The following is a 14,105-nucleotide window of genomic DNA, read 5'->3' as shown; positions in this document are numbered from 1 at the left end:
AAGAGGTTCAAAAAACAACATTCATTGTCCAATTTGACACGCCAGGCTGAATATCGTAGATAATGACTAGGTCTGAGTTTCTTAATAGTTTATGATATGACATTGGTATAGTCTTCCATTTCCTATCTTTTATGTCTGTTTTATGCCAACAACCGTGAAGGCGCCTGCGTTTCGATCCTACGATCCGTGAGTTTGATATCTTTTTTATGCCGATCAATTCCAGTAGTTTCAAACTAACGCACCGCGATCCTCGTAATCGCCTCTCACTGTAAATGTTTAAAATACGATTCCGACTAAATTCTAGAGTTAAGTCTTGCTTGATGTCAAACGTTGACTAATTAATTGTTAAAGTCCCAATCGAGGCGTCGGGACTGCAATTGAATTGCAAACATTAGGTGGGATTATCCAAGTGGACACATTGTTGCGCCGATGGGTTCGATTATAGATTGAAATCATAAATGTCACTTTAGCGCCTGTTATACAGTTTTATATTAACCATCGCTCGTTGCGTCGATAGTTAAACGGCTAAATTCGCTGGACAATTAACCCTTTGCGATGGAATCTTTTAAGGTCGGCCAGCACTTTCGTCCTCGCCATCGAGTGGCGGGCGTCATTTCTTATCACGGTGCGCATCCCGTCTGCAGGATTCCTTGTATCCCCGATTTAATCAGCCATTAAAAATCCCACGAACACTCGTTCCGACTTTCTAATTCTGGTTGCCGATTTAGTTATCCTCGTGCGGTCCGCATCGGCTCGAGATGTCTTCGTTCCGACTCATGAATTTTATGAAGGTCTAAGCTTTATTGCCCGATTACCAGATTATGTTCTGAACCTTCATTGTTGCCTGCGATTACTGGCCTCTCTGGGACGGCATCGACGAAAAAAGTACCGGGATTCAGCGCCTGCTGGGAGCAGGCATTAAGAACGGCTCGCAGCATCCGACGAATCTCTCGAGTCTCTGGATTGCTAGTCCTACGATGGAGAGACATCTTGCAGGATCTTCTCTCGCTCTCCTCCAAGGAGCCCCGTAAATTTCATCCGATCTCCCTAGAAATTAATTCCGAATCTCTGCAGAATTTTCCTGGTCCTCGTCGTTCGAAGGCCCGGTGAAAGAAAAGAAAAAATGAAATAGTAATTGAAATACCGATTCAGAAATCGAGATGTCTTGGAGATAAATTCCCTAAGTTGTTCGCATGGTGAGTGAGAGTATTTCTTATGGGAAGTGTGGAAAGTGTTTTTTCTTCCTTTTCGTTTAAATGCAGGGGGAAAATTCCGGGCAGTTTTATTGTAATTTGTGTGAGCTTCTAGCTTTATTTAACGAGTACTGAGAGTGTAGCTTTGGAAGACAGAGTGCCGGTTAAGCGGGATGGATTTAATTTATGGGGGCAAAAACGATTTTGGAGTAAATATTGATGTCTCGTGTATGTAGCGGTTCGCATTCGGTAATGAGGATTTTCACTCCGTTTTTAATGTTCGTTAATGAATGTACTTGCTTGATCGTTTTTAGTTATCACCGTGAACCCTGGGAAAATAATGGAGTAAAGAAGTACTCGCTGATTTTGGGAGGATTTATCGAGTTCCTTCTCCGAATGTTTGCATCGTCGACAGCTGATAATTTTTTAATAAAATGACCGAAGAAGCGATCCAAATGCCCGAGACGGTGAGTGAGAATATTTTAACAGGTCTAGATATTAACTTTTCATTCACTTCCGGATTTTTATTTCAAGTCACGGAACAAGTTATTAATGGGGAAAAGGAATATTGGAGCTTGACAAAAAAATGATGAGCAGCAGAACGTCATGTGCCATCGTTTTATGCAAATTAAAATTAAGATTTATGACGGGTTTCTAAGAATATACGCACACCCTATCATAATCGGTTTGTTGGTTGAATCGGCTTAATTGCTTTTAGAAATAGCGAAGGTCGCATCTTCGTTTTTACTATTGTTGCATTATATTGTCTCGGGGATAACGGAAAGGTCGCAACACATTGTAAATTATCTTTTACGACGCGATCCGTAGTTTAGAGAACTTCTGGTACCCCTTCCTAGTTTGTGGATGATACAGAAAGGCCGTTACTAGAAATAAATTACTCTTCACGAGGTAATACCCGGTGTAAAGCTCGAAATGTCAATAATGAGTTATAGACATCTTGGTAATTTGCGGGGAATTAAAAAAAACACTTACGACTAATTATGTATATTTTATGTATTTCCCACATTTTACGGATGAGATCTGCGATCGGTTATTAGACATAACTACGGTGCTAAAAGAATTCATTTGCAATTACGTGTTATATTTAGGTCGGTCTTAAGTACTCCCCGATTAAAAAATTTATTTAATCGATGTAATATGAAATATCTCATGGAGAGAAAATATCCAAGGGACGTCCTACGGTGTGCTTCGGTTTCCCGGAAAAAATTGCGCAATCTACTGTTCGATTAACTAGAAAATTTACGCCGACAATTACTCGAGAAATAAAACACCCACTGTATCGTACTCAATGCACTTTTAAATGCCCACCACTCGCTTCCTTATCGTCGACAAGCTCGTTTGGTCAATTCATTTTCAGTACGTCATAAATAACGTGCGACGCTTTCAATTGAACGCGTCTTTTGACGAAACGTAGAAAAATTAATCGGACATTTTGTACTGACGAATATTGTTTATTTTTTAAGAATGCTGAAAATGGAGGCGTCGTTCAACAGGCGCCAAAAGACGATGGGAGTCCTCAGATGGTCTATGGAGTAGAAGACATCCCACCGTGGTACCTGTGTTTATTCATGGCATTACAGGTACATAATTCACCGCCATTCTGGTTATTAAATTACATTGGGATATATTGATAAAGAATGTAATGTTTCTCAGCACTATCTCACCATGATCGGTGCCATTGTGTCGATTCCATTTATATTGACGCCGGCACTTTGCATCACGGAGAGCGACCCTGCAAGGAGTTACATTATTTCCACCATGATATTTGTAACTGGAATAGCGACGCTTTTGCAGTCAATTATCGGGTGCAGGTAATGGACCGGAACTTTTCTATGTTAACTCTTTGGCGGAGCCCTTTTGACATATGGGCGAAATTCGTCAGGGCGTGCAAGCAATAGTGGACCAAACGTCGGACGTCGTTAGGACGCAAACGGGTCAATTAAATTCATATTTATGTATTTTCTATCTAACTTATATATATATTTTTTTTTTCAGGCTTCCGCTGATACAGGGTGGTACCATCTCGTTTTTAGTCCCGACTCTTGCTATACTCAGCTTGCCGCAATGGAAATGTCCAGCTCCTGAAATCCTGAATGCTATGTCAATGAATGACAGAACCGAATTGTGGCAAATACGAATGAGAGAGTTATCCGGTGCTATTTCCGTGTCCGCACTTTTCCAAGTTATCATTGGCTTCGGAGGTGTGTTAACAACCCCTAAACGTATCGCATACAAAATCTCATTACGATAATAGACAAAGACGCCCGTGTTTGTTAGGACATTTATGTCATTAGGCTAATATATAGAAAGAGGACACTTGAACGGAATTGCGAAGTTTCTTTTTTTCTTACCTCAGCGAATTTATTTGCCATGTGTTTTTAAACCTCATTTGATTCCCAGGTATCATAGGGTACATGTTGAAGTACATAACACCATTAACCATGGTACCGACTATAACACTGGTTGGGATATCCTTGTTTGAAAATGCCGCTCAAGCTGCTTCTAGACATTGGGGGATCGCAGTCGGGTAAATATTCCTATTTCTTATTGAAACATCATTTATAAATATACCCTTACCTCTTTTTTTTTTTGTTATAATTCCCTGTTTGTTGCTATTGCAGAACCATAGTGATGCTCACCCTGTATTCCCAAGTTATGGTCAACGTGGAGTGCCCATTCGTGACCTATAGGAAGGGAAAAGGACTTCGCGTTATTTGGTTCCCTCTGTTCAGATTGTTCCCGGTAAGTCGCGTAAAATAACCCAATAAGTATTATTCCCTTACTATAAATACCTTATTCCCAGGTCTTGTTAACGATATTCATAATGTGGATAATTTGTCTGGTGTTAACGATGACGGATGTTCTACCCGATGGCCATCCCGCGAGGACGGACTCCAAAATCGACATTCTGTACGACTCCCCATGGTTTTACATCCCATATCCAGGCCAATGGGGTGCACCTACTGTCAGCTTATCCAGTGCACTTGGCATGTTGGCTGGTGTCTTGGCATGCACCATAGAATCTGTCAGCTATTATCCAACGACGGCTCGAATGTGTGGTACGCGATTTTCGCTTGTAAAAAAAAAAAAAGAAAAAATGTCCTACCTTCCTTTGCTTCATAAGATTCTTCTTCAGGTATTACATCGCCTCCCATTCACGCCATTAACCGAGGAATCGGAATCGAAGGAATTGGAACCGTCCTGGCAGGTCTATGGGGCAGTGGGAATGGTGCAAACACATTCGGCGAAAATGTCGGCACCATAGGTAAAATGAGACATGACATGATAACAACTTAGAGATGATAATACCCGAAAACGTGCTCTTCCAGGTGTGACAAAGGTCGGGAGTCGAAGGGTCATCCAGTGGGCATGTGCGATCATGATTTTACAAGGAGTGATCAGTAAATTAGGAGCCTGCTTCATTATCATTCCCGAGCCGATAGTAGGAGGGATATTTTGCATAATGTTCGGTATAATATCAGCATTCGGTAGGTGCCTAAAATGAATAATCCCTAGGATTTAAAAACGAAGTAACTTGTTACAAGACCGTGGAAATTAAACCTCATAGGCGTTGCGGTGATTAACATTTAATAGATATTTATTTCCTTATTTCAGGTCTTTCGACCCTGCAGTACGTCAATTTACGGTCCACTAGAAACTTGTACATTTTGGGATTTTCTCTTTTCTTCCCTCTGGTATGTAGACTGGATCTTACATTCTGCATGTAGAAAAAGGAGATGCACAAGAAATTAATTAAAAATACGCGGATAGTGATCGTGGTAATGGTACTCATCTGTCCGAAGGTGCTGTCAAAGTGGCTTCTCCGCAATCCCGGTTCCATAAACACAGGAATTACAACGCTCGATGGAGTGTTGACGGTGTTATTTAGCACGACTATTCTAACAGGAGGAGCGATCGGATGTCTTCTGGATCACATTATACCCGGTATACTATTTATTCTAATTACAGATAATAATCACTCGCGACTGCACTTATTACCCGGCAGAGCGTCGTTGCTCAGAACTAATCGGTTTCTTTCCTAAGCCGATAATTACAGAACCAGTCGTTCACTTTTCACTCCCCGTCGTCGATGAACCTGTAAAAAGCTCATACTTTTCTTGTGCCCTTCCCTGTAATTATGGCATTCATGTAGATTAATGAATCCGTAAAATTTCCATTCTTATCGCAGGTACTCCAGAGGAAAGGGGAACCGATGCCTGGGCGAAGGAGATATCGTTAACGGAAACAACGGAAGAATCAACTTCCAAGTACAGTACTTACGATTTCCCCTTCGGGATGGAAATTCTGAGGAAGTGAGTCAACGAATCACGAGTCATAATTAATAATTTACGTGAACCCAAACCCAATACCATTTTAATTTCAGATGGAAGTGGACATCCTACCTGCCCTTCATGCCTACATACGTGAATCGCGTTTCCAAAAATCGTAACGCTTAGAGTATACAAAAAGAGAGAGAAAAAAAAAAACAAGAAACAAAGCGATAAACCAGAGCGATACTGCCACGAGAGAATCTTCGAAACTCTCCCTTCTACGTGAAATTATAATCCTGGAAAGATTCGCAAGAGAGAAAGAAAAGAAAGAGAACGAAGAATCGGCAAAAAAAGGATGTCGAGTAATAATCGAAGCTGGTGGGGGGTGGTAATCATAATTATAATAAAAAAAAAACGATCATATTAATAATAATACAATACAATCTCGCTTCTAAGAGATGTCAAATCGTCTGTACAATTAGCGATACGCTTCGCGATCTAATTACAGTGTTCGGTTTACTTGGCTAATCGTCACAATGTAAAATTCACTTCGAGGGTGTACTCACGACATACATAAGAGGGTCGGTACTTTTACCTATCAAGATTCTAATTGCGCCGTAGGCGCGGGAAAACCTTAAGAGGTAAAGGTCTTCGCAATTGTTTCTTCTTCATAACGTATATAAAGGCACTGTACACGCAAGATCCTTAGAATAACTAGGTACATATATATGCATACACGCCTTTTGTTGTGTTAAATATATACATATATATGTATCGCGACGCTTATCATGAAAAATATACATTCGCACCGTCGGTCTTTGTCCCCGGATCTGCAGGCTCCCGTTTTTCTATTTCCCAGGCCAGGGTTTAACTAATCGCAGTTTAAGGGGCCCTTTCCTAAACCATCGCGATCCTGAGGGATCGCTCGACGTACAGAAAAAGAAGAAAAAAAAATACCATAATTCTACAATTCCCACAATCGAGCGACAGCGCAGGAATCGCGATGCAACGCCTGGACAGCGTTTTTTCTTTCTCTCTTTCCTTTTTTTCACGCGCGTTAAATGATAACTCGCGTCAAACGACCTAAAGCAATGCGGCGTACTACTTTCGGGAAGTCGTCGAAATGTCAACACGTTACGAAAATCCTCCCATCTCGAGCATCCTCGTTGAGCGTGACAGGAAGATTCCGTAAAACGTTTCCCCAGGGAACGAGTTACGGCCAAGTACGTTCGGAGTCCCTCGGGCGATAACACCAAGCAATTTGCACATCCCTTAAACCGATAATATATCACCTCCTCGTCCAAATTAAGGGTACATGGATTATCTCTTTTAATCTACAGATGAGGTAGCAACGGTGTGTGTACTGGACGACGAGAGCAAAAGCACAGCGGTGGCACACAGTGTTCCATTCCAAAGACCGTTCAGGCGCCATCCAAATCCATCGTTCCCAAGTTTTTTCTTCTTTTTTTATATATATATATCAAGACCGATCCCACGACTCCCGCGTTACCCGTGTGACATCTAAACGCGACGACGCGACGTCTCGTCGCACGTCGTCCGGGTAATCGTCCCCTCGGTTTCCCCGAAAGTCGAACTCTGCTTCACGTTAGGCGATTACATATTTACAGAACTCACGCAATTAACTATGTATATATATATATATATAACTATAGATTACACCGCAATGTATGTACAAGATTGTGGAGCAACGCTGTCCAAGAGAAGTAGGTTCTCGCTCGCTACTACCCGGAGACGCGTCGTCGGCCCTTTCCGATTCTTCTACCCCTCCGAGAATTTTACTGGAATTTCCTACGATTGCCCTAAGGCGGAGATAACCCAGGGCTAGAGATATCACCGAGGAAAAAAAATCGATCTTCACCTCGGAGTACCGATAGCCAGGTTCCTTTCCAAGTCGTGTCCACGGAACGCTCGCGAGTTGCGGCCTCCGAGTGGCTTTATATAAATAAAAAAAAATTGATAAAGAGAAGGAGGAAAAATAATGGAAATAAAAATAGAAACAGAGGAAATGCACAATGAAGATGCGAACTCCGGTAGGCTACGACACGTCCCCCTAATTATATTCATAGAATACGAATTGCAACGATCGGTTCAGTGTCCAACTACACCCTAAGGGAATATTACAAAATAATCCCGCTCTGACGTGGAGGTCCTGGACCAGATTCCGGGACCCACTGGAGACCCTTTCCGGAAAGGTATCACCCTCCATGGATACTTAATGCACTACGACCAATCGATGCTAAATTCAACCCCCCTCGAGTCGTCCCGATGTCGCTAAGACACGTGAAACAGAGAGCCACGCGAGAACCAAGAGACGACGTAGGCTTAGAGATTAATCCTGCGTCTTAGACAAGGAATAACCGCTCTACAAGTTACGTTTAATCACATCGAGATACTCGACAAAGCGTCGCAGTGTCTATCTGTCACGGGCAGTGTGCAAGGAACTATATCACAGTGAACCTGGACTAGGGGGACTTGTTCGAGTACAATGGCCTGTCCAATGAACGGATGACACGGTCTTTCAGCCCCGCGAAGAAGCGAGGAAGATTAATTACATTTAATTGCTTAATAAATATTAAAGGAGAAAAGAAGAAAGAAAAGAGAAAAAAACAATAGAAGAACACGAGAGAGAAATTAAAATTCGCGCCAGCGCCGACTGCCGTTTCTCGGGCGGGCTCTCTCCTTCGGGAGGAAGAATTCCACATTTCGCTAATTGGATTCTAGATCGCACCTAGATTACACCTTCCTCGGGGATGTAATTCGCCGACTTACACCCTAAGCTCTCTCTCTCTTTCTCTCTTTCTCTCTCTTTCGACCCGGTGTTTCGGACGAGCTGGAAAGAGGACGCCCCTCTAGTATCACAATTTGGCAGTGAACGTTATCTTCGCGTACAAAATACCTCGCAGGGGTTCCTTAAGGACCTCCCTGTCCGCTTGTTATGTACGTTTCATTAGGTTGTCGGCTAGGACTCCCCGTAATCCCGAGCTAACGCAGTTAGAAAATATAACCATCTCACTATTATACTCTCCGCTCGGTAGTCCTGGGAAAAAATACACCTCTCATATCCGCTCCCTCTGCGTCCGGTTACTTCGGTATGCTTAGAAACTTAAGGTAGATATCTCGTCGATCGCGTAGAGAAAATACGTTTGCTCTGGTCTCCTCCACTTCCGTGTGCGGATCGGTAACGTCGTCGCGGCTGCCTGTTTTCCGATATACATATTATATCTTCCCTTTAACATTATCTTCCCCATTGTCGAGGAGGCGCCTCTCCTCGTTTCGAGTCTACGTCGCAACTTTCTCGCTAATATCGAACGGCGGCGAATCATCTCTGTCGATTTCTAACGAGGGAAAGAAATCGAGCGCGACCTGTGACCACGTGCCAAGGGTTCACCGAAACTCACCCCTGATAGGGATTTATCGTAGCCTGATAAGTCAAGGGAGATAACTTCTCGAGCGAGAAAAAAGAAATATAGAATTTCAGAAGACGCGGACTGAATTTATTTCCATTTTTTTTTCTCTCTTTTTAAGCGATTTGTCTAATTTTTTGGGGGTCTGGACTGAAATGCTCTTTCTCCCTCTCCCTTAGATTCGTTTTAGCGAATCAAGGGTGTATGTCCTTTTATCACAAGCATCGGCGATATAGACGAACTAATCTCAATTGCTTAAGCGAGGCGGAAGCAGCAATGAGGATACGGTCACTTTGAGTAGTTGGAGATGCGACATGAGAAATGTCTCGCTTTCGTCAACGGGAACAATGATTTTCGGTCCATAGGTCTTGAGACCGATAAGGAGGAGTATTTATTTTTTTTTTTTTAATTGGGATATTACGTTAAATAAATCTTTGGTCACGTATGAACCGAGGTGACGGGCTTGATTATCATTGATGACCATTCGCAACGGAAACGGTCATTTCCGTCAATGAGCAAGTTCCTTTTACAAGTGGGCCGGATTTGACATACTCGCGAAACTTGCGCGAGTGACCAGAAACAATTATTCCAATCGGCTGTCCCGTTCGTCAAAATTCTACATCTCCAAATAATATCATTTCAATTTCGAAATATTCGATTGAACCGTAATTTGAATATTTTAACCCGGGTCATTCAGGACGTCTCTACGACCAGCGTATATATCATGATTTCCATTCCTAGTTTCCTCTGGTTATCGAAGAGTTGTCGACTCTCCTTTCGAAGGAGAGCGACGGGAAAGAATTTCCCCCTTGTTGCGAAATGGAGATTTAAAATGAAACGAAATTCCTGTAGTGATCAGGGATCCCAAATCGGCAATTCGATCGATTGAAACGCGACAAATGAAAAGGGGCCAGAGGATCCAGACGGTCGAAATGAAGTCGACATTTCTTTTTTCTTTGCGTTGATTTTCGGTGCGACCGGAGCGATGGGTTGTTCACAATGTCCGAATGTTCAGTCGTTCCCTCGTTATTTATACACCTACGCTAGTATTAAACCAATCTAAGTCGCATTTAAATTAATTAAGCGATCGCCGAGTGACCTCTCCAGTTTTCTACGGGAAGTAGACCGGAGCCCTTTAGCGTCCTCTCCGACACAAATTCGATATCAAGAGGGCCACCTTTTCGTCTTCGACGTCGAAATTATAGATAATTCTTTACAAATCGACCTCTCAGAACCCTCCGATCGATCCCGCTGTCCGTTTGGCCCCATGGAGTATTTCAATGTACAATGATCCACGTGTCGTTTCGCAACCGCTGCATAATTCCCTACCTGATCCGATTTCAATGTCCATTACCATACCTCCCTCTTCCAGTTTCCTAGCTCGACACCGTGCACCGGCGTTAACATCTTTTGAGAATTAGCATTAACAAAAATAATCCTCAAATAATACCAGCGAGTCGATCGGAGCGCCACTAAGACGCGGCGGAGAAGAAAAGAAAGAAAAGGAAAAGTGACGTCCCATCTGTACATTTAATTCTACATCCAACGACGGAGTCACCGATTGCCTAGATATTGTAAAAAGCGGTCCCCTCGATAACGGAGTTCGAAGGGCCCGGCAACTGGAGCACACTCGACCTCGACCGCGATTTCCCTAGCCGCGACATCGCGCCATATTTAATCGAGTCTTTGAGCCTTCTACCGTCGTACGTACTCTACATCGTAATCAATAATCAACGCCGATCGATAACCGCTTGAATTAAACACGTTACTTTGTACGTAGATACAACTGGCAGTGAACGTTGCCGCGGTTTCCTGCGTCGGTTAGCGAGGAGGAATACGAAAAAAAAAAAAAAAAAAAAAGAAGAATATAAGAAGTATAGGAGAGAAGTGAAAAACCGCAAGTCTTGCGCCTCTACGCACGCGGGTGGGGCGCGATGGCTACGCAAACAGGAAGTGCACACCGGCGCTCGCGTGTACTCGTGGTATTGCATTCAATGAGAGTCGCGAGAACGTTCTTTGAACTTTGCACGTAACGGGGCATCGAACGAGGAGACTCATTTCCCAACAACGGGAGCATCGAGCCCCTCCTCGGCTCCATTCGCGTCGTTATCGGCGCTCTTGATCGTTGATATCGGCGATTGACTTCCTCTGCACGACGCAAGCTACCTAGGGTCACCTCGTTGCGGGGACGAGGCCAACAATTTGTACAAATCGTCCTAAGTAAAATATCGCTACGCCATGTAACGTAATATCGCGGGCGTAGCCGGTTCGTTCCTTGGGCCGGCGAGGACGACGAGGACGACCTACGAGGGGCCGAGCTGGTCTCCTTCGATCCTTACAGTCGTTTACGTTCCTCTTGTCCCTGATAATCGATATCTCTGTATATCCGTAGGTAGAAGCGCCGAGCCGAGCCTCGTGGGGCGCCCCTCGAGGCGGCTCTCTCAGGTACGTGAACTGCAACCGTGTCCGTAGGAATCTAGGCGAGGGCGAAGCACCGCCCAGGTCATCGCAGGGTGCTCAAGTAGTCGAGGTACCTGTGTTGCGTGTAACCTCAGGACTGGCCGGTCTGCGCCGCCATCAGGGAGGTGGTCTGCGAGGAGTGCAAGGTGAACCCGTCGTAGACGTCCATCAGGTCGCGCATCCGGTACTCCTCCAGGCATACGAATCCCTCCAAGGACGGGGCTTGCTTGCGAGCGCAGTCCATGCAATGGACCACGTGTCGCTTCTCCTGTTCCCGGATGAACAGGATGTTGAAGACCTCGATCTGAAAACGAGGACGTCCGAGATAAGTGCCTTCTATGATTGGCGACGCCATATCAGCGAGGAAGGTATTGCTAGAAGAGGACGTACCTCGCACTGGCCGCAGTAGTGCGAAGCCTCGTTCTTCCCGCGACCGTGAAACCGAACCTCGACCCCCTTGCTCTTGACGAACTCGAGAATCAGGCAGCACTGCCTCATCGTTCTCAGGAGACAGTTCTTGATCAGTTCGAAGAGCCTGGGATCCGAGACCTTGATGTTCCTGGCCAGGTTCCAGGATAGGTGGACCATAGGGACTATCGACTTGAAGGACTGCAGCTTGTTCCACTCGTAGCGCTCGATCGCCAGCTGGTACTGCCGAGCCGTCAGGGGCCCGACGTTCCAGGCGATGTTGTTGCACCAGCCGACAGCCTGCACCCAGTGAACGCAGCCTGGAACGGAGGGAATAAGAATTTCTCCGTGATCTCCAATTTCCACGTTAAGAGGCTGAACAACCGTGGACGAGAACGTACCGGCGTTTACCCAGACGAGATCCCCGGGTCTCTGCAGAAACCTGTAGACGGGTATGTTCTCCTCGTAGAGGTCTTCCAGCGAGGGCCACCAGCTACCGTGCAGATAGTTGATGTTGTTCCTCTCGCAAAGGGAGCAGATCATTCCCCAGTAGGCGTCGGGTACGGCGAACCACTCGCAGTCCCCGGGTCCTATGTTGATGTTGATCGAGCAAAAGTTGTTGTTCTCCTGGTGGCCGGGTGTCCTGCTGCCAGGGACCTAGATAATGGAAAAGTAGTTAACCCCCGGATATCAAACTCACAGCACCTCCGGAGTGACCCTCGACCGCTTGTTACCTTCATGTACAACTGGACGGTGTTCATTCCCAGGATTACGTGACCAACGTGGCTCAGCATGTTCCCAGCGGACACGACCCTCGCAAACGCCGGCAACTTCATGAGCTCCTGCAGCTGGACCTTCCATTTCCGCTCATCTGAGAGATCAACGTTGGTGCCGAACCGCAGCATCTTGGCGCCAGGTCGGCCAGCTAGGCCGAAGGCGTTCTTTTTTCTCCTGACCACGCCGGTGCTGTCCTTCGAGTCCGAGTCCGAGAGGTTCGCCGTGTGGATGCCTTGAGACTTTTCCCTCTCCTCCTTCAAGCTCTCCTGGAAGCTGGATGCCTGGTATTGGGCGTACTTGGCTATCGTCGTGTGGCTGCGATGGCTGATGCAGCCCCACACCTTCCTGCCCATCACGGGATCCCAGTTCTCGTCGCTCGTTTGTTGTATCTGAGTCCTGACCTGAAGAGCGATTCTCGTATTACTCGCCTGTTCCGTCACGACCACCTCGCCTAAAAATCATAGTCACTGCAGGAAGAAGACTCACCTCGATGCCGTGATCCGGATTGGCCTCGACGAGGGTCTTGGTCGAGAAGAGTCCCAGATCCAGCTTCAAGGCAGCAGCCAATCCGCGGATCACCGCGATTGGATGCTTCAAACAGAACTCCTGAAGTTGGGGACTGAAAGCGTCCTTCTTGTTCTCGAGATACACGCTAGGTGTCGGGGGCAGTAACTGTTCCTTGGTCAATCTCTGATTAGGAGGATCTGGTGGAGCCGGTGGCGGGGACCGATCGCTCAATATCGAACAGTTAGGTAGACCCTTTAAACCCTGGCCCTTGCATGTTTCGACGATGGTCTTCGCGTCCATCTCGATGTTGGTCTCCTGCTCCGCCACGGTCTCGCCTAGACTTTCAAATTTCAGGACAGGCTCGACCTTGTTCGTGCTGGAAGTGGCCTCGCACTTGACCGTCTCGACCGATACGGTCCCGGTCTTGGACTCATACTTCTTGAAGACGTCCAGCTTGGATCCCATAGAGGAGCCGAGCTGCACCTCGTCGATCTTCTCGACCTTGACCTCCTTGATCTTCTCGCTATCCTCCATGTTGGACGGCGAGAAGGGTCCAGAGCTGAGGGTCCCGTTGTTGGTGACGATGGGCGCCTCCTCCTTGACATCCAGGTTCTCCGAGCCAAAGTGCTTCAGGAGGTCCTCCGCAAGGGTGGTGGCGATGTCCTTCTGCGAGAGGAGAGCCTGCAGCTCCTGGTCCGTCACCCCTAGGTCCTTGTTCCCGGAGGAGCCGTCCGGACACGAGGTCGGCCTCGACGTGATCTGGGTATACCCCTGGGCGGCGTACCGATTCGAGTGGAATTGACCGAACTGACCCGAGCCAGGTTGTCGCTGGGGATCAGAGGCCGATTTATAGGGCATTCCTGCCGGCTGCTGAGTGTTCCCTGTCGCGGCTGGACTGTAGCCCATGCTGGAGTCCGAGAATCCCGTCTGCAGGGCGACGGTTCCGCTTTGCTGAAACGACACCCACCCCAGAGGGCCGTTAGAGAGGGATGAGGTCGCTATCGCACGTGATCTGCTTGGGATCGCAGTTTTAGATCAATTAA

The 14,105-nt window shown here is 46.1% G+C and overlaps 2 protein-coding genes across 7 annotated transcripts in view; one reads left to right on the top strand and one right to left on the bottom strand.

The window, feature by feature from the left end:
- Positions 1-791: 791 nt before the first annotated feature.
- On the top strand, positions 792-6,439 carry LOC105698770 (solute carrier family 23 member 2). Of its 2 annotated transcripts, XM_012423301.2 has the most exons (14): positions 792-1,196; positions 1,508-1,660; positions 2,678-2,794; positions 2,868-3,025; positions 3,210-3,415; positions 3,615-3,741; positions 3,836-3,956; positions 4,018-4,273; positions 4,351-4,479; positions 4,544-4,702; positions 4,830-4,909; positions 5,018-5,159; positions 5,404-5,527; positions 5,599-6,439. In XM_012423301.2, exons 2-14 carry the CDS (start codon positions 1,628-1,630, stop codon positions 5,669-5,671), a joined length of 1,725 nt encoding a protein of 574 aa, XP_012278724.1. In that variant the 5' UTR covers positions 792-1,196; positions 1,508-1,627; the 3' UTR covers positions 5,672-6,439. The 2 variants fall into 2 exon arrangements, with proteins under 2 accessions (XP_012278724.1, XP_012278725.1); XM_012423302.2 differs by lacking the exons at positions 792-1,196; positions 1,508-1,660 and adding an exon at positions 2,544-2,570.
- Positions 6,440-6,527: 88 nt separating this feature from the next.
- Positions 6,528-14,105, bottom strand: part of LOC105698769 (lysine-specific demethylase 6A) — a 31,169-nt gene continuing 23,591 nt past the window's right edge. For 4 of the 5 annotated variants that reach the window (XM_023434038.1, XM_012423298.2, XM_012423300.2 and 1 more), the window contains 5 exons: positions 13,042-14,013; positions 12,513-12,956; positions 12,180-12,435; positions 11,761-12,098; positions 6,528-11,674 (listed from right to left, as the gene is read on the bottom strand). In XM_023434038.1, coding sequence (XP_023289806.1) covers positions 11,462-11,674; positions 11,761-12,098; positions 12,180-12,435; positions 12,513-12,956; positions 13,042-14,013 — 2,223 coding nt within the window. In that variant the 3' untranslated portion in view covers positions 6,528-11,461. The remainder of the gene's footprint in view (positions 11,675-11,760; positions 12,099-12,179; positions 12,436-12,512; positions 12,957-13,041; positions 14,014-14,105) is intronic. The other variant, XM_012423297.2, reaches the window with a different exon arrangement.

The sequence above is a fragment of the Orussus abietinus genome, unplaced genomic scaffold, assembly GCF_000612105.2.
Source record: "Orussus abietinus isolate OABI.00-Male unplaced genomic scaffold, Oabi_2.0 scaffold12, whole genome shotgun sequence".
NCBI classification, from domain to species: Eukaryota; Metazoa; Arthropoda; class Insecta; order Hymenoptera; family Orussidae; genus Orussus; species Orussus abietinus.
This window is presented reverse-complemented; position numbering and strand designations above follow the sequence as displayed.